General features: G+C 35.3%; 5 protein-coding genes across 9 annotated transcripts in view; 2 read left to right on the forward strand and 3 right to left on the reverse strand.

Moving 5' to 3' along the window:
* Nucleotides 1–70: 70 nt before the first annotated feature.
* LOC116015621 (disease resistance protein TAO1-like) lies at nucleotides 71–5,170 on the reverse strand. The gene is made up of 5 exons (XM_031255742.1): nucleotides 5,036–5,170; nucleotides 3,657–4,734; nucleotides 1,885–2,157; nucleotides 787–1,746; nucleotides 71–601 (listed from the first exon to the last, which is right to left on the reverse strand). Exons 1-5 carry the CDS (start codon nucleotides 5,056–5,058, stop codon nucleotides 392–394), a joined length of 2,544 nt encoding a protein of 847 aa, XP_031111602.1. The 5' UTR covers nucleotides 5,059–5,170; the 3' UTR covers nucleotides 71–391.
* Nucleotides 4,866–5,837, reverse strand: LOC116015622 (TMV resistance protein N-like). The gene has a single exon (XM_031255743.1). The coding sequence runs from the start codon at nucleotides 5,520–5,522 to the stop codon at nucleotides 5,001–5,003; it is 522 nt and encodes a 173-aa protein (XP_031111603.1). The 5' UTR covers nucleotides 5,523–5,837; the 3' UTR covers nucleotides 4,866–5,000.
* A 773-nt stretch (nucleotides 5,838–6,610) lies between these two features.
* On the reverse strand, nucleotides 6,611–14,266 carry LOC116015616 (TMV resistance protein N-like). Of its 5 annotated transcripts, none has more exons than XM_031255730.1 (10): nucleotides 13,670–14,266; nucleotides 11,919–13,038; nucleotides 10,671–10,958; nucleotides 9,348–10,541; nucleotides 8,423–9,217; nucleotides 8,162–8,270; nucleotides 7,950–8,048; nucleotides 7,719–7,767; nucleotides 7,519–7,576; nucleotides 6,611–7,408 (listed from the first exon to the last, which is right to left on the reverse strand). In XM_031255730.1, the coding sequence occupies exons 1-5, from the start codon at nucleotides 14,158–14,160 to the stop codon at nucleotides 8,822–8,824; spliced, it is 3,489 nt and encodes a 1,162-aa protein (XP_031111590.1). In that variant the 5' UTR covers nucleotides 14,161–14,266; the 3' UTR covers nucleotides 6,611–7,408; nucleotides 7,519–7,576; nucleotides 7,719–7,767; nucleotides 7,950–8,048; nucleotides 8,162–8,270; nucleotides 8,423–8,821. The 5 variants fall into 5 exon arrangements, with proteins under 5 accessions (XP_031111590.1, XP_031111588.1, XP_031111589.1 ...); XM_031255728.1 differs by having other exon boundaries at nucleotides 7,719–7,777; XM_031255729.1 differs by having other exon boundaries at nucleotides 7,912–8,048.
* Nucleotides 14,267–17,412: 3,146 nt separating this feature from the next.
* LOC116016728 lies at nucleotides 17,413–19,981 on the forward strand. Its single transcript, XM_031257106.1, has one exon. The coding sequence runs from the start codon at nucleotides 17,698–17,700 to the stop codon at nucleotides 19,696–19,698; it is 2,001 nt and encodes a 666-aa protein (XP_031112966.1). The 5' UTR covers nucleotides 17,413–17,697; the 3' UTR covers nucleotides 19,699–19,981.
* Nucleotides 19,982–22,798: 2,817 nt separating this feature from the next.
* LOC116017246 (65-kDa microtubule-associated protein 3-like) overlaps nucleotides 22,799–23,793 on the forward strand; it is a 5,830-nt gene continuing 4,835 nt past the window's right edge. Inside the window, exons 1-3 of the mRNA XM_031257793.1 lie at nucleotides 22,799–23,128; nucleotides 23,337–23,425; nucleotides 23,536–23,742. Coding sequence (XP_031113653.1) covers nucleotides 23,354–23,425; nucleotides 23,536–23,742 — 279 coding nt within the window. The 5' untranslated portion in view covers nucleotides 22,799–23,128; nucleotides 23,337–23,353. The remainder of the gene's footprint in view (nucleotides 23,129–23,336; nucleotides 23,426–23,535; nucleotides 23,743–23,793) is intronic.

Consider the following 23,793-nt stretch of genomic DNA (forward strand, 5'->3'; position numbering starts at 1 on the left):
TAATTAATAAGCACAAAGAAGTTACAGAATGAAATAATATTAACAAAAAAAATTATATGAAAAAAGAATATTTTGGGGCGGGCTTCAAAAGTCCTCTTCTTCTTTTTCTTCTTGTGTGTTGGAGTCAAGTTTAGTAAGAGGTAAAAATTGTAGGAAGCCATCTTCTCTATCTCTAAACAACGCTTCAACTCTTATTTTCTTGATCATACCTTTTTTAGCATCTTCAAATTTGGAAATAACTTTAAAGATTTCTCCAGTTTTTATATCTTTAAAGAAATGGCCTGGAATGAAATCTACAAGTGAAAGATCATTTCCCCCTTCTTCTAATAATTCGTATCCAGATAATATGATCAGACGAGTACTGCGATAGAAGACTCCGAAGCCATCATTTTCAATTGCGCTGTAATATAACACACAAAGATTCACAACATAGTTTGCTCAGCACCCAAATGCAAATTCCAAGAAATTCCAAATTAGATATTAATGGCGGCCATTGGAAAGATGACCCATTTTCCTCAAACTTAATCCAACTCAAAGTTTCATTATTTGGAAGATTTCCTTCAAATTCAATATTGCAATTCCACTTGGAAACTTTTAAAACCTGTATAAGAAAAATAGACAAGTGTGAAAAGAGAGAATTAATTGTGTAGAAATGATGCACCAACATCTATCTATATATATATCTTATGTATTATAATCCCTAGTAAAACTTGAAGAGAGAGAAGATAGATGTTGTTCATAACCAACACAAATCGAAGAGAGAGAGAGAGAGATTATAATCCCTACCTGATTTATGTTTTCTGAAAACTTGATACAGGGAACACCTCTTAATTTGATTTCCATTAAAAAATGAGCATTCTCCCAGCCTTGAATCTCCTTTAATTTTTTGCAATGAGTGAGATTCACATATGTCAACATCTTTGGTAAGTGTACTGTTTCCAGCAACTCACAATTGATAGCATAAAGGGATAGGAGATTTTGAGGAAGTTGTGGGAGCATCTTTAGGTTTTTGCAGTCTTTTAACCAAATATATGCAAGAGTGTGTGGAAGTTCAGGCAGCATTTTTAGGTTTGTGCAGCCAAATAAAGAAATCGACTCAAGGCAAGTAGGAAGCGTTGTTGCTGAGACTACTTCCAGGTTTTTGGAGTGATCTAAATAAATATTATTCACAAGAGTGTGAAAAAGTTTAGGCAACATTTTTAGGTTTGTGCAGCCATTTAAAATAATCTCCTTAAGGCAAGTAGGAAGTGTTGCTGAGACTACTTCCAGGTTTTGGCAGTCCTCTAAAATAATATCCTCAAGATTAGGAGGAAATTGTGGGACTAGTTTGAGGTAGTCATTGTGGGAGAAGCTCCTCCTCAAATTTGAGATTGATTTAGGAGGCTTTAACAAATAAGAGGTGTTGGAGGGCAGGCTCTGAATATTTGTTTCTCTTAGATCCAACCTTCGTAATGAGGTTAACATCCCCGAATTTTCACCAAATTCTTTTATTTTTGATGAAGATGGATCTTCTACTGATCTCAACTGCCAATGCCAAAACTTCTTTGGAATTTTCTTCAGCCTTGTACATCCCCCCAAATTTAATTCAACTAGCATTCTCAGGTCTCCAATGGAAGAGTGCACCTTTTCCAAACTTGAGCATCCACAAAATGATAGCTTCCGAAGATTTTTAGCACCGCTCAAGTCCGGAGTCCTTGTGAGATGTTTACACCATCCAAGATCCAAAGACTCGAGACATTGAAAATACTATTTCAATGGATTCAACAAATAAAAGCCGTAGAAACAAATTAAAAAAAATTGAATTAAAAGTTATTACAGTCTTTAACTATTTTATTATAAGCAAAGAGCTATTAAATTAAATAGAAAAAAGTATTGCCAAATTACCTTTAGTGGGGCTCCAAATTCTTTAATGTTGCTCTCCCACATTACCAACTTCACGAGCTTCTCAAAAACACAATTGATTGAAATATATTTCAAAGGACAGTGATACCATTGCAAGCATCTAAGTGCCTTGCGTGGTAGATGTTTAAAGTTCCCTTCTAAGTTGATCCCATCAAATTTTAAATTCTTCATGTCTTTAAATGCTTTTGTATTGTATATATACTCCATGTTTTTCATTGGAGAGTTTAATACAATCATTTCAATCTTTTCCGTACCCTACACATAAAAATAAATTAGTTAACAAAACACATACACTATTTTGCTTAGTAAATAAATTGCTATATATTTCAATTGAATGTAAAGATATTGAGAGAAAGATGGAAGTAAAATTTGGTATATAATGAATTTCATTATAAGAAATCAAAATATAAATAGTTATTGCTCCATAATAGTGAGTAGTAAATTTTGTTGGTCACCAACTAGGAGACGCTATATATCTTCCCGTTCTAAAACAATTACATACAATTGAATTTGTAGCAGCCTATCTTGCAATCTACATTATATATATACAAGGCAAAAACTTGTGTGAGACCGTCACACCATGAGACGGGTCGGGTCAAGATGCAAATGTAACACTTACATGCACAAATGTCATACTTATATGCTCAAATGCAATACTAATCAGGAATAAAATTATTGTTACTTATAAGGGTAAATGTAATACTTTAATTTTAAGAGAAAATACAATACTTTTACATTTCGATTTAAAAGTATTACATTTTTCCTCAAAAGTATTATATTTGCCCTTATAAGTAAGGGGGGCACTTGTCAACATTACTTATTATGAAAAATGTATTACTTTTTCTCTTATAAGTAACAAAAATTGTATTCTTGATTAGTGTTATATTTGAGCATATAAGTATGACATTTGCATGGTGCTTTGACCCGACTCGACCCGTCTCACGAATAAGGATCCGTGAGACGGTCTCACACAAGTGTGACCCTATATATAATAGCATTTCTGTGTATAATACATAATCAATTCGAGGAATAAAAAATTGTTATTGATTATTTCTGTATAAGAGACTTAATTGAAAGAGCTCAAATAATAATATGTATATTCAGGTGAGAATTATAATATATTGAGATTTGTAGATTTATACATTAGAAGAGCATGGATATTAAAGCAATGGTTTTGTGTCATGTAACATCATTATAAATTAAAATGTGGTGAATATATAGTTATTTTCACTAAATTGAACAAAAATTAGTGTATAATCTTCACAGATCGAGATTATATCAAATAAATACGGTATAGAATGAATCTAGTTTTAAATTAAAGGACTTGAATTTTAAAATTAACTTGAAATTTAGAATTGTATCCGTTTGTATATAATTACTTATTAACGTACCCTAGCTAGGAACATAATTGAATTTCTTGGAAATATATATAATCCCACTTATTATCTTTAAACCATAATATTTTTTGAACTTGCATGTTTCCAATCTTTTTCCCATTATTTTTAATTAACTTCGATTGAATTGAAGAGTCAATCTATCAGTTACTATCAATTACGTTGAAAATGTTAGAAAAATGTGTGACTAAAGTGTAATTATATAGGCAAATTAAAGCTAAGTGATCCTTACAAAACTGAGAGGCAAAGAACCAAATCTTCATTTTGATATGAGATCAGAGTAGGTTCTAACTTAAATACTAAGGTTGACATATAATTTATGCGCAATATGAAATAGACAAATAAAAAATACATCATTACCTTTTGTTCTATAAGAACATCATGAATATTACTAGGGCACCACAATCGACTGCGTTCACCTGGTTTGTTGGGAGACTCTGAATAAATAATTTCTCTTCCCATCTCTCTAATTAAGCTATGCATCCAGCAGAAGGGCCGAGAGTACTTTATCAAGCATTTGTCAACTAAGTTTCGAATCTCAATGACTGAAAAATATCCCATGGCATTAATAGTCTCATTAGAAATCCAACGGGAGAAACAAACAAGATCAAGAAAAAGAGATTTGGTATGGTCATCTGGAAGTCCTTCATAACTAATTTTAAGTTTAGCTTGAACATCATTATGAGGAATTTTTCTCAATTTTTCAAACGCACTAATCCATTCCTCCTTAGATTTGTCCGACAAAAAACTCCCTATCACTTCAAGAGCTAATGGAAGCCCCTCGCAATAAGCCACTATGCCATCTAAAACCTCAGCATAATCTTCTTTTGGTAATGTTGGCTCCCTAAATGCATGTAGGGTAAAGAGCTGCAAAGACTCCTCATGAACCAATGCCTTAGCTTCATAACATTCACACTCATTCAATTCTTTCAACACATGTGCATCTCTAGTTGTTAAAATAAGCATGCTCCCTTTACCAAACCAATCTCGTTCCCCACATAATGCATCAAATTGGTTTCTATGTTCCAAATTATCGAGAACAATGAGACATTTTTTTGCTTGAAGCCAATGCTTGATCAACATTTTTCCTTCACCTTCACTGCCAACTTCAATCTTCTTTTTAAGAAGCTTACTAAGAAGTTCTTCTTGTAACTTTTTTGTCTCTAAAATTTCTGAACTTATCTCAAGAAAATAGCTCCTTTCAAAGTATCCAAATAATTTGTTATAAAGAGCTTTGGCAAGAGTACTCTTTCCAATGCCCCCCATACCATATATCCCAATCATGTGAACATCATTGTCATGTGTTCCATAATTGATTTGGAGCACATGATCAACTCGAGATTCAAGTCCAACTACATGCTTGGCAACAAACATTGGCATCCAACTTACTACCGGTAGGACGTCTTGAACGATTTCATCAATGAACTTTGATTCATAGCTTCAATAATTAGGTAGAAAATCAAAACAATACTATACACATGTCAAACAACAATATATATATATATAGGGTTAATTAATTATTATTAATCTTAATGACAACTAAACTAATTAAAACATTTATCCCGTATAAAATTTAAAACAACAACGGACACGTACTAATCTCTCAAGTCATCTCCAAACAATTAAAATTTATAATGATATTCAGTTTTAAAGTTTTCATGCTTTAAAAAGAAATTGCCTATGTTATATAATATATATTAAGAATTATTCAAACACAACAAGGAGAAAGAAATACCCACCGGCAAGGCCTTGCAAATCCCATCCTGACATATTTGCAACTTTAGTGAGTGCATCCCTCCATTTTTTTACTTTATCTTTTCCCCCAAAACGTTCTTCGTGCTTTGCCAAAGCCATACCGTAACTTTCACTTTGATTACGCACTTCAGAAGGTTTAACGTCATAAAAAATAGGATAGACTAACTGTTTTCCCTTTTCCCTGCACTCGAGGATTTGAAGCAATTCGTCAAGGCACCACCTAGACGAGGCATAGTTTTTCGAGAAAATGATCATAGAGACCCTTGAATTTTGGATTGCTCTCGTGAGTTCAGGCGCTAAAGATTCGCCCTTTCTTAGCTCCTCTTCGTCTCTGAACGTGCGAATACCTGCATTACATAATGCAGAGTAAAGATGACTGATAAAATTTTTGCGCGTGTCTTCACCTCTAAAGCTCAAGAACACATCGTATTCCCAAGTGGAAGGTTGAAGGTTGATTGTAGAGTTGTCCATATATAGACAGGGTTAGGAAGTGAGCAAAAGGCAGGAAAGCTAGAAAAGATGAGTGGTGAAGATTGATGAAGAGGCTAGCTACTTAGTGTGTGTTGGGAAGGAACATATCGCAGATGGAATTTATAGAGAGAATAATAGTATGAAAAAAAGCTCAAGGAAAAGGGAAAAAAGGAAAAAGGATAAGACCCACATGAGCTACGTGATTCGCTGACCTCTTGACATGACGAACAACAATGTTTTTAATATTATTAGCAATTGAACGACACTGCTTTAATAATAAGCTAAGACCCAGATATGATAAGTCTAAACAACCAGAATTAAAGCTAGTGTAGAAATTCAACCTGCATTTACTTCCACCGACAAAGTTGCTGGATGGATGGGGAGAAATTATTAATTAAGGGACATGGCCAGACAGGCAACAAATACGTGTCCTACAATAATCTAATTTGTACTATATCACGTGGGGAGACTTTTTGACAATCGTCTAACTTCTTTTGATATATTTTTAATACAACTTTAGTTACCTATTTCTAAGAAGTTACATGAAAAATACTTTGTAAATGTAATAGAAATTTGTTAATTTAAATCCATTTTGGCTCGATGTGACTATACCGTATACAATGTCAAATACTATAATACATAATATAAGACCTAGGCGTATAAATTCTAATTATTGGTTACATGGATGAATATATAGTGGAATTTGGTGCAAGGGTGGATATTTAAAATTTACAATTAAGTTTGAATGAGTGAGTACATTTGAGATAAATATTTACATTATTTCAAATATTAAATTTTATCTTCACTATTATAAATAGTGACAAACATGAGAATAATAATAATAATAGCTCCAAAAAGGTGATCAAGTTGGTGAAGAATGATTTTTGTATTACAACATCATTAATTGAGTTCTTCTTAACAATTTCTCTATCCAGCCTATCAGATTGGATCTTCCTACACAGTATTTAATTAAAATAAATTATACAAAAATTTAATCTAAATAATATTTTTGAAAAATAACCAACACCAAATCACTAAGTCATCATGACAAAAGTACTTTAAATAGTTACTCGGGCGAAATTACCAAGTGAGTATAACATAAACTTCATACATTGAAAGTTACAAATTTGTCTTTTAAAAGACTGTTCCACATGAAACATGTAACACTTTTTAATTAAAGATGTGAATGGAAGACTAAGAAAAATAGGAGAGAAAAGTCTAAAGAAGAAAAAAAAATGCATGATTTCAAAGATAGGAAGTTTCTAAAATATGACCAACTCTCCATCTACAATTGTTCTTGATTAAAGTTTGTGTCTCCAAAATACTCCTCCATACAAAGGATGGGCTGCCACCCAACTTAGCTTCACAGAAGGAGGAATTTGAAAAATATTTGGCTCTAAACACCCTTGAGACAAAGAACTCATGAGATTGAATGAAACGCCAAGCTTGTTTCCCTAGCAAGGCAAGATTAAAGATTCGAGACATGAAACATACTGTTTTGATGAATTCAATAAACAAGAAACACCGAAATTTTCGAAGCATATATATTGAATTATAATTTATTATCTTCAACTATTTTGTTATAGCAATAACGTATTAATATTTAACAAGAATAAAATACCACAAAATGACCTTTTAAATTCTTTGATGTTGCTATTCTCTTTCTCAAAAAAAAATCACTTGATGGAATATTGATGATATATTTCAAAGGACAGTGGCTCCATAAGCATTTTAGAACTGGATAGACGTTTGAAATTTCCATCGAGATGGACTTCAACAGTTTCAAGAATTCTTTAATTCTCCATGTTCTTAAATGCTTTTGTATTGTACTATACATTTTTTACAAGAGAGTAGTTGAATGCAATCACTTCAACCATTCTTGTACCCTACACATAAAAAGCAAAATTAGTTTAAAAAAAGAGTAAGAGCATCCATATCACTTCAAAATTTGTTATAGCAATAACGTATCAATATTTAATAAGAGTAAGAATAGGACCATTCTTTGCCACCACAAACTCCCCATTCTTTCGTCGAATCAAAATACCATAGAAACCCTGCCCAACGTCATTAAAAACAACGGTGTCAACACGTCTACTGCCGACATAAAGGACAGCTAACATCTACTAGCAATGGTTGTCAAAGTAGAAAGACTTGTTGAGCACAACGCCACAGAAAATTCTTAATATTAGGAGGTACCTTCAACTTCCATATGGCACTAATCTGCAAACTGGGTTGAGACTGGAATCTGTTTAATTCTAGAGAACAATAATTTAGTATATACAAATCTTCAGGGGAGAGTTTTATCTAGCTAGCTAGCGAAATATGAAAATATGATTCTTTTTTTTAGTGCAAAAATTTAATTCATTTAATCACAAGAAAGACAATTTACAAGGTAAAATGGAGAAATGTCCAGCCACCGCCCCCAACCTGACTCAAAAATGGCCTCTCGGACAACAATGTGAGTGGCCAATTCGTAGATCGCTTCACAAAACAAAATTCAACACCTCCAATCGCGGATGCTAAATCCTTTACATCATCAATTGACAAACCAAAACGAAAACCAGAGTAAAGAGATGGAGAAGTAATTGCATGATAAATAATTTGAGAATCCATATCATCAATATCCACATTCCCCATACCTGCATCTTTAATCCAGCTTAGAGCCTCCCTAAGACTCAAGGCTTCAGCTTCTTTCACACCATAATTATTACCCAACACACGAGCATTCTTCGCTGCCAAGAATCTCCCCTGATCACGTAAAACCCATTCAAGACCCATGACATTGTTAACATTATCCATGGTTGCATCCGTATTTATTTTTAGCCAGCTCCTTGAGCACAAGTGTAATTTTCAATTAAAAAAAAAAAAAAACTATTCAGCAACAAATTAAATTAAAGTACCTGTGGCTCGGATGGTCTGGGTATCCTATGAAACCATTAACATGTACTAAATTAACCATGTGCCACATCCTCGACACACTCCGCGTTACGCACAAAAGAAGAGTGCTTCAGTCACTCTGCTCTGCTCCATTTTGTCCAACACCTACCATTCTTGAGTACATATGAGACGTACACAACATGAATAGAAAGATCTTTTTGGGTCTCATATTTGGCGCTTTCAGACATTCTTCTTCTTCTTCTTCTTCTTCTTCTTCTTCAGTGTTCTACCCAACTTGAGTGAGGGGTAGAAGTTGTAGGGAGCCATCTTTATCTCTGTACAGTGCTTCAACTCCTATTTTCTTTACCACACTTGCTTCAACGAATGATGATGATATAATCCTACCATCTCTGTAAAATCCTTCATAAATTTGAGTTATAGGGTGTAGCTTTGATGACTTCTCCGGCTTTTATATCTCCAAACCCATAATCGTAAAGATCATTAACTGTAATGACATGTAAAAATAAAATTCCTTCCACTTCTAATTGGATCCCACGATATTTATGCCATGCATATCGGACGGCTTTGGAATCATGCGTTTCAATTCTCATGTCATAATGACAATAAAGTGGTGGGAGTAGTGGAGCCGGATTGAACACAACCAAAAAAACAAATCCATAAAATTCCAATGTATGATTCTTCAAATTCGCTGATGGATATTGAAACGATATTGACGATTTTTCTTTCTGACATCTAATCCAACCAGGAATTTCATTACAAGCAAGAAGACCATTGGAATTCATGGAGTGTTTTAAAACCTGTGAAAGGAAATGAAACATATGTGACAATAGTATGAATTAATGGATAGAAATTACAAAGAACTAAATTTTTGTCAATAATTAATATAATAGATGACTCAAATTGAAGAGCAGGAAAAAACATATGTACCTCCTTAATGCTTTCTGAGAAATCGGTATGAGAAACACCTCCAAACCTCATTGTCTTTATAGAATGAAAATTCTCCCAACCTTTAAACTCCTTCAACTTTTTGCAATTGATGAGATTCAAATGATGCAACCCCGTACAATTTGATAAGTTTGATACTTTTTCGATCAACTCACAATTTTCAACCATAAGATCTTGAAGTCCCGGAGGAAGTTCTGGGAGCAATTTCAGGTTTTGGCAATCATCTATGTAGATTTCAGTAACATTGGGAGGAAATTTTGGAAGCATTTTAAGGTTTTTGCAACTAGATAGACTAATTTTATGAAGATTGAGAGGAAGTTTTGGAAGCATTTTAAGATCTTTGCACCTATATAATATAATTTTCCTAAGATTGAGAGGAAGTTCTGGGAGCATTTTTAAGTTTTTCCAATCATCTAACTTAATTTCAGAAAGATTGGAAGGAAGTTCAGGAAGCATTTCAAACTTTTCACAACCACCTAAAAAAATATCCCTGAGATTAGGAGGAAATTCTGTGAGCATTTTAAGATTTTTGCAACTAGATAACCTAATTCTCTCAAGACTGTGAGGAAGTTCCGGGAGCATTTCAAGATTTTCACAACCATCTAAGTGAATTTGCTCAAGATTGGGAGGAAGAATTGGAAGCATTTTAAGACTTTTGCAACTATCTAAAGAAATAATCCTAAGGTTAAGTGGAAGCTCTTGGATCATTTTTAGATTGTCACAATGATGCAATCTGACCACTTCAACAGTGTGAGGAAGTTGTTGGAGTACTTCTTGGTTCTTGCAGAAATTCAACTCAATTGTTTTAAGGTTGAACAAGTGAGACAGGTTGGAGAGCACCCCATAAGTACTGGTACGTTCAAGAAATAGTCTTTGTAATGAGGTTAAATTTCCAAAAATTTCAGGGGATGCTTTAAGTTCTAACGAACCCCACATACTAAGAGCTTGCAGTGACCGCAAATGGCTGACGTTCTTTGGAAGTTTCTTTAACTTTTGACATTCACTAAAACTTAAAGAAACTAATTTCCCCAATTCTCCGATGGAAGAATGCACCTTTAACAAACTTGAGCATCCAAAAAATGATAACTTACGGAGATTTTGACAGCCGCTAAAGTTCGGAGTACTTGTGAGATGATGGCACCATTCCATATCCAAAGACTCCAGACAAGGAAAATACTGTTTTGATCAATTCCATAAACAAAAAGCAACAGAAATTAGAAACATATATTGAATTGTAATTTATTATCTTTAACTATTTTGCTAGTGAAATGAGTTATCAATAAAAATAAAATATTATCGAATTACCTTTAGAGGGGCTTTAAATTCTTTGATGTTGCTATTCACTATTTCCAGACTCACAAGCTTCTCAAAACAACCACTTGATGGAATATTGATAGATTTCAAAGGGCAATGATTCCATTTCAAACATCTAAGTACCTTGGAACTCGATAGATGTTTGAATTTTCCATCAAGATGGACTTCATCAATTTCAAGAATTCTTAAGTTCTCCATATTCTTAAATGCTTTTGTATTGTACTTCACACCTTTCATAGGTGAGTAGTTGAATACAATCACCTCAATATTTCTTGTACCCTATACATAAAAAGCAAAATTAGTTAAACAAACACATAGGCTTTCTTTGTGTGGTAAATATATGACTATTTTAAGAGAAGAACAATTTATTAGTGTATAAAAATCTTTAGATGATTTTAGCTACCAAAATATGGTTTATATTCTTTAGATTTAATTCCACTAAATGTAATTATTCGAGTTTGAGGTTATACTAGCTTTGGTCCTAAACTTATAAATCTACCCTAATAAGTCCTTCAATTCTTTAAAACTACCATCCAATAATAGTCGTCTGAGTTTTAGATGCTAGCAGCTTTGATTCTCAACTTACAAGCTTACCATAATAAGTTCCTCAACTTCTCTAAAGCTATTTAGTAGCCTTGTAAGTTGAGGACCAAAGTTGGTAGTGCTTCAAACTAAAATGGCCTTTAGTAGAATTTGGACTATTAGTAGTAGTTTTAGAGAAGTTGAAAGGACTTACTATGGTAGGCTTGTACGTTGAGGACGAAAGTTGGTAATGCCTCAAACTCAAAGGACCTTTAGTGGAATTTATTCTATTCTTTATAAGAAAACAAAGGATTATTCAAAATTTTCTTGAAATAAAATATTTAAATGTTAATGATCAAAGCCTTTTTCTATTTCAACTATTGATAATGTGTAACTTTTTTCTCGATGATGACAAAAATTCACTATCACTATCCAAAAGTGTGCACAAAATAAACCTAAATTGAAGTACACAAAATTCAAAAAATCTAACAGATTTATGCATTGAGGCCAGGCTCAGCAAATAATAGAAAATCATTAATTTGTGTCATGTTAATCCCATAAGAAATTATCCAAGAAGATAATTTGTGGTAAATAAATAGTTATTAATACTTTCCTAAGAGGTAAAGAATCTCTTCATTTTGATATGAAATAGTAACCTTAGTTGATGTAAGATTTATGCATAATAATTGAGAATGAGACAAATTTCAAAATCATTACCTTTTCCCCTATAAGCACATCATGGATGTCATTAGGACACCACAACCGACTACGCTCACCAGGATTGTTGGGTGACTCGGAACGAATAACTTCTCTCCCCATCTCTCGAATTAAGCTATGCATACTAATCAAAGACTGCTCACAATTTATCAAGCATTTGTCAACTAAGTCTTGAATTTCAATGTCCGAAAAATACCCCATGTTATCAATTTTCTCCTTAAAAACTCCATTGGAGAAACAAACAAGATCAAGAAAAAGAGATTTTATATGATCATCTGGAAGCCCATCATAACTAATTTTAAGTTTAGCTTGAATGTCATTATGAGGAATTCTTTTCAATTTTTCAAAAGCATTATTCCACTCCTTTTCCGATTTATGACGCAAATAAGCTCCTAAAACTTCAAGAGCTAATGGAAGTCCCCCACAATAAGCAACCATGCCATCTAGAAGAAGCTTATTATAATCTTCTTTTTGCAACGCAGGCTCTCCAAATACACGTAGACTAAATAGCTGCAAAGACTCCTCATGGTTCAATACCTTAACTTCATAATGTTCATCCACATTCAACTCTTTAAAAACATGGGCCTCTCTTGTGGTTAAAATAAGTCTACTTCCTCCACCAAACCAGTCTCGTCCTCCACATAATTTATTAAATTGATTTCTATGCTCCAAATTATCAAGGACAATGAGACACTTTCTTGCTTGAAGTCGCCTTTTCATCAACATGATTCCTTCGTCTATACTGCCAATGTCAATCTCCTCATTAAAAAGCTTCTTAAAAAGCTGCTTTTGTATATTTTTTATCTGATTATCTACCTTCTCAAGATTTATTCCATTATCTTGTTGCCCTGAAATTGCTGAATCTATCTCTAGAAAGCAGCTCCTTTCAAAGTATACATTAAGCCTGTTATAGACCGCTTTTGCAAGAGTTGTCTTCCCAATACCTCCCATACCATGTATCCCAATCATACGGACACCATCATGAGATTTTCCAAGCAATAACTGGACCACATGCTCAACACGATAATCAAGTCCTACCGTGTTGGACACAAACGTTGGTACTTGACTTACTGTCAACCGAACCTCATTGATTATTGTATTGATAAACTTGGATTCATATCTACAATATTCAAATAGAAAACAAAAGTATAGTGGAAAAATTTGCGATTGAATACATAATGAGACTCTAAATATGAAGTATATTATGCAAACATAGAATGTGTGCTCTTTAATTTTATGTGATATCCAATTATTTGCAACGTCATATAGATGCCCAATGCAAGTATGAATCGTGGACAAATGAGATAGCATCATCGTGTTCATTGAAACTAAACAGAAATAATAACTCAGTATAAAATAGTTCAGGTGTAGTTTTATTCAATTTTAAATATGAATAAATAAAAATAAAATTAATTATGATCCATATTATCCAATCGCACATAATTGATCGCAAAAATTAAGAATTGTTTGAAAAAAAATAATAATAATGAGAAAGTAATACCCGTTAATGATACCTTGTTAATCCCAACACCACATTTTTTATTTTTTGAAAAAATTGTTTTAAAAAAACGTCATTATAAGAAATTCAAGAAAACAATTTATGATTTTGTAAAAGTATAGCATATGACTTCAGGTCAAAGGACTAAAAGAGAACACTCACAAATAAATCAAGGATTAAAACCCAATAGCACATGATTGTTCAGAAAAATTAAGAATTATTCAAAGAAAATAATGAGAAAGTAATACCATACCCGTTGGTGATGCCTTGTAAATCCCAACCTGACATATCTGCAACTTTAGTGAGCGCATTTCTCCACTTTTGTACTTTATCTCCTTTCCCAAAACGTTCTTCGTGCCTTGCAAAACTCAACCCATAGTTCCCACTTTGCTTACGCACTTCAGAAGGATCAACATTGTAAAAAATAGGAAAAACTATTTGTTTTCCCTTCTCCTTACACTGCACAATTTGCACAAGTTCATCCAGGCACCACCTAGAAGATGCATAGTCTTTTGAGAAGACTATCATAGAGATTCTCGAATTTTGAATTGCTCTCGTGAGCTCAGGAGCAAGATATTCACCCTTTCTGAGTTCTTCGTCGTCTCTAAATGTACGGATTCCAGTTTGACACAGCGCTGAATAAAGATGATCCGTGAAAGTTTTTCGTGTATCTTCACCTCTAAAGCTCAAGAACACATCGTATTCCGAAGCAAAAGGTTCATGAGCGATTGGGGGTGTTGCCATTGATGGACAGAAAACCGAGTGAAACAAGGAATTGAATGCTATAAAAATTAGAGTGCAGATGAATAGCTGTGAAATTGAAGTCTTGAATTTATAAAGAGAAATTATTGTAAAGTAGGTGAGAAAGGAATCGGCAATATCGTAGAGGATGAGTGGATGACTCAGCCTGTTGAAATACAGAGAAAAATGACAAAAGGAAAGAGGAAAGAAAATGCTTATCATTTACATGGAAATTTCCTGGATTGAAAAGTCCAATTGCCCTTTTCTGTGGCAAGTGGAAAGAAAACCCCACACAGAACTGACAAAGGAAAGAAGAAATCTAGACAAAAAAATAGATTTTTAAAATTCCAATAGGTTTTTTAAAAAGTTTTATTTGAAATAGGTAGTATTTTTTTAGTAAAAATATAATTTTTTTTTGTTCGTTTGTCGGGGTTTTCCCTCCAAGTGTCCTAAAAATAATAATATTTTTGATCATTTATGTGAGATCATTTCACGGGTCTCAATTTGTGGGGCGGACAAGTCAACATAATTTAATTCATAAAAAAATTAATCAAATACCAACTTATAATATTACTTATGCCCCAAATTATGTTGACCCGACTCACCTCACATATTAAGACTCGCAAGTTTGCCAATATATTTTTAAAGATTTCATTAAAAAAAAAAAATTTATCTTGCATGAAACAGTATGGTATAAATTTTTTCACTTTAACCCGTTCTAGTGAGTCAACTAATTCATGTGTCATCAACAAATATAAATAATTTTATTATCACATTAATGAATATCAGTGAATAAAAAAATGTTATAATTACATATATAAGTCATTGAAATATCTGAGAAGCATCTTACATGTTGTCCACTGCATTGAGCTCTAGACTTGCAGGCAGGGCTGGTATGGGCAACATTTTGTAGGGCTGTTTGTTATTCACAAAAGCCTTGGCCCAAAATGTTGCCAACTTCATGATGACTATATCCCAAAGCCCAAATTGCACTAAATTAAGAAGTATATAAATGTATAGTTCAATAACTTAATAATTTACTATTGATAGTGTGGGTTGAATAATTCTCGGTTGTTATGCCATGGATTCAGATCCATATTTACAATTTTAGAACTCTATGTTTATAATTTTAGAATTTTATGTTCACAATTTTAAAACTATAGGTTTACAATTACAAAACTCTATGTTCACAATTTCATAACTCTATACTCAAGTATATGGATGATCCATGGATCCTTGTTGAGTATAGTAATGATATTGCTGTAAAAAAAAAAAAAAAACAATTGTAACAAGGGAGAGAATCTAAATGTAATAAACAAGTTCATGGCAACTTTTAATACTTGTGTTGTCTTTGATTTGGAGTATTCAGGTCCTAGATTCTCTAGGTTAAAATTAAATAGATTAGCGGAATAAATATTTCGCCATATTTGTTAGATGTTCTTTGAAATATGAAAGCCCAACCGATGTTTCCAAAAGCTAAAGTGGTTAATTTTCTAATCTTTTAATCTTGTTTGTGCAAGCATCGAGTCGATCAAGTGTCACCCAGGGGTTGCACAAAGTGTATAATAATTTAGATTGAGATTCCAGTGATTTAATGCTCGACAACTTCAATTTCTCTAAATAGTTAATAAATCTTATAATATTTTTCATGTGATAGTGTAAGATCTTGATGCTTTGAATTTGAGAGAGATTGTTTCCCATTACTTCGAGTCATGTATTAAAATAATGGGTCCAAGTCTATATTTGTTCATTTTGGCTATGGAGAGATTCTCATGAGATATTCAAAAAGATGGTTGATGTGATAAATATTGAGCTATACACAGTTGAGGAAGTAGTTTGGTATCTCAAAGTGTATGAACTAGAATACTAAAATTATTCCTCCTAGAGTTATAGGTCAGCATTTGGTTATTGTGTGATTGGAAGTATTTGAAGTTTTGAAAGAGTAAAATGTTCCTCTCTTGAGAAATTAATGTGTCTTATATAGACAGCTTTATTAGGAGCAAATGTCAGAGTCTCGACATATCCTACACATGCAAGGTGTGGGTTCGGTGGTCATAATAATTATGCCAGGTGTTCTAAAAAGACAGAAAAGGTGATGGGTTGTGATTTGACTATTAATTCGGTTCGAGAAGTGTTTTTGAGTTGATTGCATGGCAAGATTCTTACTGACTAGTCATACTAAATTACTAATGAACTTTCAGGGCAAGTCCGATTGGGAACGAGCAATGAAACTCTAATTGAAGTGAAACCTACAGGGTATTTCTTCGAACCATAAACTACGATCGAAAGGTAAGGTCAATGTCGGTCGCATATGATCATTTCAAACTGATCACGTCGGGATGAGCTCAATACTACCTGTATATTCCCTATCAAGGGTCATGAAGGATCATGACTTTATGATCTTTGTGGATTCTAATAAGTTGTTTTCTCACCAGGGAATTATAAAAGAGTTTCCACTTTTTGAGGGAGGGGAGTAAAGGGACTAGTTTCATTGCAAATCTATGGGTAGATGAGTAATTAGGATACTTTATTCCAATCGTTGTTATCCTGGAATGCTAAGTTGGCAAGCATATCGGGCACAAGATGAAAGATGTGTACCATTGAGATGCCCCTACTATGTGCATCTAATTTTTAGTGCATGTTATCCACACCATTAGCGATCAACTCTGAGGGTTTTCTCCTTCTAGTAAACAACTCCACCGCTTCGCTGAATTTACTCTGAACCTCAATCAGTCCATATCCTCTGCTCCATGCCCATCGCACACCTTTTATGATGGCTCAGCACTTCGCTTCTAGAGCATTGTTCGCTTAGATTCTGTCAGTAAAGCCTGCTTGTCAAATTCGTAAATTATTTATGATAATACTGTTGCATGCTGCCATTCTTCCAGACCACCAATAGCCCCTATTGACATTCATAGCTAAAGCCTTTCATTGAGGGACTCTCCAAGTAACTAAGCTGCTTCAACTCGAAATCAAAACTTCCTCCTCCAGAATGTATGAGCTTGGCGGAAGCCGAAAGCATCAGAAACCACCAGATTAAAAAATTACGGAGTATTTTTTTATATACTTCAATCATTACGATACAAATAGTTAAGTTGTAAGAACGTTTCTTCTTCAACTATAAGTTGAGATCCTACCAAGTCAAAATATGTGCAGACTAGGGACAAGACTCAAGACTCAAGAGGTGCGTGCAATCTTAGAGAAGATTCAGAGGAAATTCAGACACAAAACCAAAGTAAGATCGCAGGTTGGACAAGAGTCAAAGGGGTACTTTAGGAGTACTCACTTTACTAATAAAACCCCCAAAATCATTAGCCTGAGCGAACCCGGCCACCGATTCTCTGAACAGTACACCAACCCCCGCAAAGCGCAACCGATTCAGCGAGAGAGAAAGAGAGAATGCCAGGGAGCTTCGAATCCCTGTTAGGGTAGCTCAATTCACTCACAGAGAAGAGAAGAGAGCGAGAGAGAAGGGGAGAAATTGAGGTTATAGAGAGAAGGAATTGGGAAATTCGATTCTTTTTCGGTGTTTCCGGTAGAATGAATCCGAGCAAAGTTGAAGATGATATGTTTCACCACCATTTGAGCCCGCACCACCACATCCTCGATCAATCTCAGCCGCCGCTTCTTGACCCCCGCGCCGAGGAGGAGGAGCCTTTCGCCTTTCACGACCTCGTGCTCTTCCGCGACGACGACGAGGACGACGCTAGCCACACCTCGTCGGAGGCTGAGCTCCCAATCCACCAAAATCAGCACCAATCGCCCTCCCAACCGCCGCCTCTCCTCCAAATTCACAACCAATCCAACTTGGACACCTCCGTTTTTCGAAGCCCTAACCCTAGCCCTAATTTGGGCGCGGAAAATGCCGACGCGAATAGAGCAGAGAAGCGGCAGCGCTGTGCCCCGGCATACATCAGCCCCGAGCCCCACATTTCCTCCCAATTCTACACCTTCAACAAGGAATCTCACTCCCTGATGATACGCTGCCTCCTGGAAGGCCGCGCCGCCACTCCAGATGAGATCCGCGCCGCCAATCCCTCCTCCGTGCTCTCCAGCTGGCGCTCTGTATGGAAGGACCGCAACGAGGACACCGCCTACCTAACTGCCTGGAAGCGTATCCAGGATAAGCTCAGCGCCCATGTCGACACTTCCGCTGGTAATGAATACTTGTACTTCAAGAACAATTCCAATCAATGCGTTTCCCATGTTGATCAATGGCATGATATAGTCACACATTTCCATTGCGATGCCGAATTAAAACACTTAGGGCTCAAAGAAACCTTAGAAAGAATCAAGCAGATGTGGACTGTAGGTGCTAAATTTTATGGCATTCCAGAGAGTTATATTAGAGTTTGTGTGGCTGCTTGCCCCGTGTGCCTAGATGAGTCATCAGGGTGTGCTCCACGCAGCAAACGCCGCAGGTTTGAGTACACAGAATCAATTGATGTTCCAGCTAAAGAAGTGCCCACTAGGTTACAGCAGTTAGCCGCGAAACATAAGGTGGTCTTATGTATAAGACAGAAGTATATAAGGTATAAGCCATTTATGGCAGAGGTTAAAGACTACACATGTCACCGAGCAGGAGAGCCAGCATCCTCGAAAAAATCAAGGATTTTGAAGAGGGAGCCTTACGCGTCAAAGCGGTGTGGATGTGGGTTTAGAATCAGAGCTATTGTGCCGATATCAAACTATAATGAGAAAGATAAGACATTTGTCTATCAAGAGGAGGGGACAGCTGTATTTAAGTTGTATGCGGTGCATTCTGGGCATGAGCCAGGTCCATTGGATGGGAATGCTAGGATTATGCATCGGGTTGTCGGGCATAAAGGAGGCTTTCTGATGGACCAGGAAACAATTTACGGGGTGGGAGAGGAAGCAGAGAATGAAGATTTTGGGCTCCTGGGGAAGGATGAAGGTGATATGCAACACTCAATTTTGCAGCAAGTGCAGGAAGTGAGGAATGAGATCGAGCTGCTGGAAGGGGAAATTAGGAAAATACCGCATGAGCTTTTGTGTTCAGCTTCTAGGGAACTGTTTGAAGTTGTGAATAAGCTTAAAAATGTTAGAGAGTATGGTTCTAAGTCGGGCGGATTGCTCTCTGACAAACAGAATTCAGGAGATGTTTTGATGGGGGAAAATGACCTGGTAGATTGGGGTGGTGATCATCATCAAAGGATATACGAGGATGGCAAGGATGCTGAGTTTATTGAAGAAGATGAAGACAGCTTTGGAAGAACACTGGGGGAAGTTGCTTCTTGGGATCAAATAAGGACAGGCAGTAGAAGTGAGAAGGATCTGCTTGGTGAGACTTGTAAATCAGAGAAGCCACTCAAATGCATTGAGTTTGATGAGAAAAGTATTCTTGATTGCGGGGATTCAAAATTGACCAAGCCCTTAAGGCATGATGAGGGTATAGATACAGATGTAGGCTTTGTTGTAGAGAATTTCTATGAAAATCCTAAATGGTTTGACTCACCCTGTGGCTTAGACTCCGGAGCAGATTGTGGTGACGGTGAATTCAGGCATGGGGGGATTGTGTAGAATTCATACTGCTGGTGAACCCACTCTAACTCACATCTGAGTTTTTTTATTGGTGCCATTCATCTGTTTCTATTGTTGGAAGTGGGTCATACATGTATGTAAACAAACAATTAATGCCTTTCATAGCCTCTTAGTTGTCTTTACTGTTTGTAATTCTGTAAAGTATGGCCCCTGGGCTACTCTGCACATACTTTTCATGACTATATTTTAACTTGTTCGAAGGTTCAAAACATAAACTCTGGCTTATCATTTGGATATTTTTAAGTGCCCTTCCTTGCTGTTATTATGTTTTTACCTTTTCTGTTGATACAGACATGATAACTTCAGATTATGGCATTATGCTGTTGGGTCAAATATTGCGTGCCTTTATTATTGTTGCTTGCACCATTTATCTTACCGTAATAATTAAGCATTGTCAAGTTGCTCCATTGTGCATTGATCTTCGTGTGGAGATTAGGTGGTTGGTACTTCATAGCAAGTACCCTGATGAGAGCATCACTCATTTAAACATGATATATTTACTGTGTCTATGGAGATAATTTGTTCACTCTACTCTTGGATCTATTGGGAGATAGTATTGAATCTTTCATCTAGACAATGGCAAGTTATCAGTTGGTATGTTTCCCTCTTATTGGACTTTCTTGTTAAATATTTGTTGTTCATGGTTTCTAATCATTTTAAATGAGGCAACATTTTAGGTTCTTATAAATCATGGCTGATTGCCATATGTGATCTCAAAATTAGAAAAAGAATGCCTTTGCCTCTTGTGAAGGGTCTCAAGCTTGAGATTACATGGAGAAATTGCAAAATGTTCAAGACGGTGAAGGAGGTTGCTTTACAATTTACTGGAAGCTATCAAGAATGTAACTTGCACAAAATTTGCTGGCTGGCTGTGCTGGTGAGCAATCATACAACATTGAATACCTATTTCGGTGAGTAAATATGTCTGTATTGGTCCCCACAGTTTCCCCTTTTACATTTTGTTATGATTTATGAACTTCTGATTCTCTCCTTAATTGAACTTTCTAGGCACAAAATTTGCCATCAATTGTAATGGGAATGATGTCATGTTACATTATGAAGGTTGGGCTTTGCATAGTGTCCAAATATTCTTCTCTTGTCCATGAGGCCCTGGAAACAAGCTTTCTCCCAATCCTACTTAAAACAGAGCTAGGGTTGAATAAATTTCCCTAAACCTTGCATTGTGAAGCAAATCTGATCTTTCATACATATTACTAATTTACTATTGTTGCCTGCTAATACCATTAACTGTTATCTAGCATTTTTGGTTAGAGCTGCTAGTTAGTGCTTCATTTATGCCACCTTCCTTTTCTCTTCCTTCCAATGGTTGCTATAAGTTGAAATACCTTCCTTTTTTTCCACTTTGAAATGCTCCACTTTGTGTTCTTTTTGGCCATGTTGTTATTGCCCTCCTATAGTATCAACTCTCAGATAATCTTTGTGCCAAAAAGGTTTTTGGAGAGGTGCAGGGATGAAATGGTTGTATATATACATGTGTGTTAATTGTAATTACATTTGATAGCCAGTTTTAACGAAAGTTCGCATTGCACTTGAATTTCAGGCTTTGTATGCGATGCTACGCAAATTCCAAGATCAATGAGAATAGGGAATTCCCTATTCGCTCTGGTTTATCTGAAGTCCATGATTTCAGAAGCCAACTTTTTTTGTTTGAACAGGTTGACTCGCCAGGTTTGTCCAGCCCTTCTTTCTTAACTAAATGGTATTTAATTTGCAGAAGTGCTGGAATATGGCAAGTATTGCAGCCAGGCAGGTCACAGGTGAGGTCACCGATGATGGTATATGTTATGTGGGTTTCAGAGTTGATCTGTGACTGCACCTAAAGCCTTTTATAGGCTCTGATTAATATAGTTGCAAAATTTGGAGTTCTATTGTACTATGTTTTGATAGTTGTGATCTTGTGTGGATGCATATAAGAGAGCTTTTGGTCAGAAATATTTTGTGCACCATCCGTCATATCCATAGAAAAATTAATGTGTAAATTGGATGGTGACTTTGATTTTTTATTTAGGGAAAGTCAGCCGTCACTATCCGAATGTATGTTCTGAGTAAAATTATTCTAGGATTGTACCACAAACCATTAAACCAACTTAAATATGCTCAAATTAAGAAGGCTAATACAAAATTCACGAGGAATCAACGTGAAACTTTGTGGTTGTTTAAGTAATTGTCTAATCAACTTGGTTGGATTGTTTCTTAGATGGTATCTTATTATGATTATTTTTGCTCAAGTTTACAGAATTTGAAGTGTTTTTCAAGATTGAGACCCGATGTTATCTATTTATGTTGTGAGCGTGGCTATGTTCAAATTTTTGTAATTTTTAAATTAATTTTCCAAGAAAAAAATAGTGATTTTTTTTTCTCAAGTTAATTATTAATATTTTATACATTTTAATGGGGAGTACTTGACATTGTAAATATTTATATCCAATATCTTAATGACTAAAAGACTAACACCTTTACATGTAAGGTTTGGACAATGCTATTTGTATCATTTTTTTTATGTACAAATCTTAATATGAGTTAAGTCAATCCATGACAAATTAATTAATTTGAAAATTTGTTCGCTTGTAGTAGTATCATTAGTTCGTTTAGGAATTTTTTTGGATGATAAAAAAGAAAAAAAATCAATAGCTACTTTTAAAGGATGTGCACAAGATAAATTTGTTTACCATAATAATTTTGCAATTAATGGTCCCTCATTTATTCCAACAAGAAAGAGAAAAATTGGCACGCATGGACATCTCAACTCAAAGTGAAGGGTTCCTTGTGCGCAATATATCGTTCCAGATGTTCTGTCGGATCGGAACGTGAGATCCTTAGATCCTTTCATATGCTCTGTCGGGTCGTTTAGTTCTTGGGGTTGAGGAGTTTTTTGAGCGCAATACATCTTTCTAGAAGTTTAGTCGTTCCAGATGCTAAGTCGGGCCGTGGATTCAACTTTATGAAGAAAGAAAGAGAAAATCTGTTTTTACTTTTGAAATTCAAAATCCGTACGGATTGGAATCGGCATCGTTTATATAGCCAGAAAACGCGGTCCTCATAAAGGCGGGATTTTCCCTCTTCGTCTCAACTCAAATTTTCTGGGATTTCATTTGAATGGCACAATCTGCAACCAAACAAGCGTTACGGATTTCCTCATAATTTCACCAATTTACACTACTAACCGTTAGGAAACAGGACAAAACCACCGCAACTGATCGCTATTCTCACTCTCCAGCATTTCGTTGCGTCATTTCCCGACCTTTTCCCACTCTTTCACTCACAGCTTTTGAATTCCGGCGATCAACACTCTCGTTTGTGGTTTGTTCTCTCAGTTCTGATACATCGCGCTTTCTTTTACCGCCAGAACTGTTAACCGAAAGTTCTTTGTTTTGTTCTAGACGTAAAGGTATTATCGTACGTTTAAATTTGTTGATTTCATGCATTTTACGCTGAAGGACTGTATGGTGTCATGTGACTGTTCATTAATCCTTCGAGAATTGATGTTTTTATGGAATTGATTAAGTGTTACTTGTGATTGAGTATATTATTTTTGGTTATTTGTCTGGTTTAGCTGTTTATCTGAACTTTAAGTTTCTATATGGTTGTCTTTGTAGGGAGAATTGCTTCTGACATGTATAACCGCCAGAACGATCAGTCCTTGCATATGGAAACAACTTGTTGCTCTCTTCTATCTGAGCTGCAGGTTTGCTTAAACTTTAAAGTTCATCTATCAGTTTATAGTATCAGTTTTACGAGATTCTCATGTTTGGACATTTTCCTGGTATTCTATGGCGATATTTTTTATGGAATCAGAAAATATGGGATGAGATTGGAGAGCCTGAGATTGAAAGGGATAAGATGCTCTGTCAACTTGAACAGGAGTGCCTAGAAGCATATAGAAGAAAAGTGGATCAGGCGAGCCGAAGCTGTGCTCAGCTGCGGCAAGCGGTTGCTGAGTCTGAAGCAGAACTTGTACGTATCTGTGGAGCACTTGGGGAGCAGCCAGTTAATGTCAGACAGGTGAGTTTTTTTTTTTTTTTTTTTTTTTTTTTTTTTTTTTTTTTTTTTTTT

The sequence above is a fragment of the Ipomoea triloba genome, chromosome 4 (assembly GCF_003576645.1).
Source record: "Ipomoea triloba cultivar NCNSP0323 chromosome 4, ASM357664v1".
Classification (NCBI taxonomy): Eukaryota; Viridiplantae; Streptophyta; class Magnoliopsida; order Solanales; family Convolvulaceae; genus Ipomoea; species Ipomoea triloba.

Excerpts from the sequence above, each read along its gene's own strand:
- LOC116015621 (XM_031255742.1), bottom strand. The coding sequence starts at position 5,058 with ATGGGATTTGCAAGGCCTTGCCG. Across the intron at positions 2,158-3,656 it reads ATGTTCTTATAGAACAAAAG|GGTACGGAAAAGATTGAAAT; the intron begins GTAATGATGTAT and ends TTTTATGTGTAG. Across the intron at positions 1,747-1,884 it reads AATTTGGAGCCCCACTAAAG|TATTTTCAATGTCTCGAGTC; the intron begins GTAATTTGGCAA and ends CCATTGAAATAG.
- LOC116016728 (XM_031257106.1), top strand. The coding sequence starts at position 17,698 with ATGAATCCGAGCAAAGTTGAAGATGATATGTTTCACCACCATTTGAGC.
- LOC116015616 (XM_031255730.1), bottom strand. The coding sequence starts at position 14,160 with ATGGCAACACCCCCAATCGCTCATGAACCTTTTGCTTCGGAATACGAT. Across the intron at positions 13,039-13,669 it reads TTACAAGGCATCACCAACGG|ATATGAATCCAAGTTTATCA; the intron begins GTATGGTATTAC and ends TGAATATTGTAG. Across the intron at positions 10,959-11,918 it reads ATGTGCTTATAGGGGAAAAG|GGTACAAGAAATATTGAGGT; the intron begins GTAATGATTTTG and ends TTTTATGTATAG.
- LOC116015622 (XM_031255743.1), bottom strand. The coding sequence starts at position 5,522 with ATGGACAACTCTACAATCAACCTTCAACCTTCCACTTGGGAATACGAT.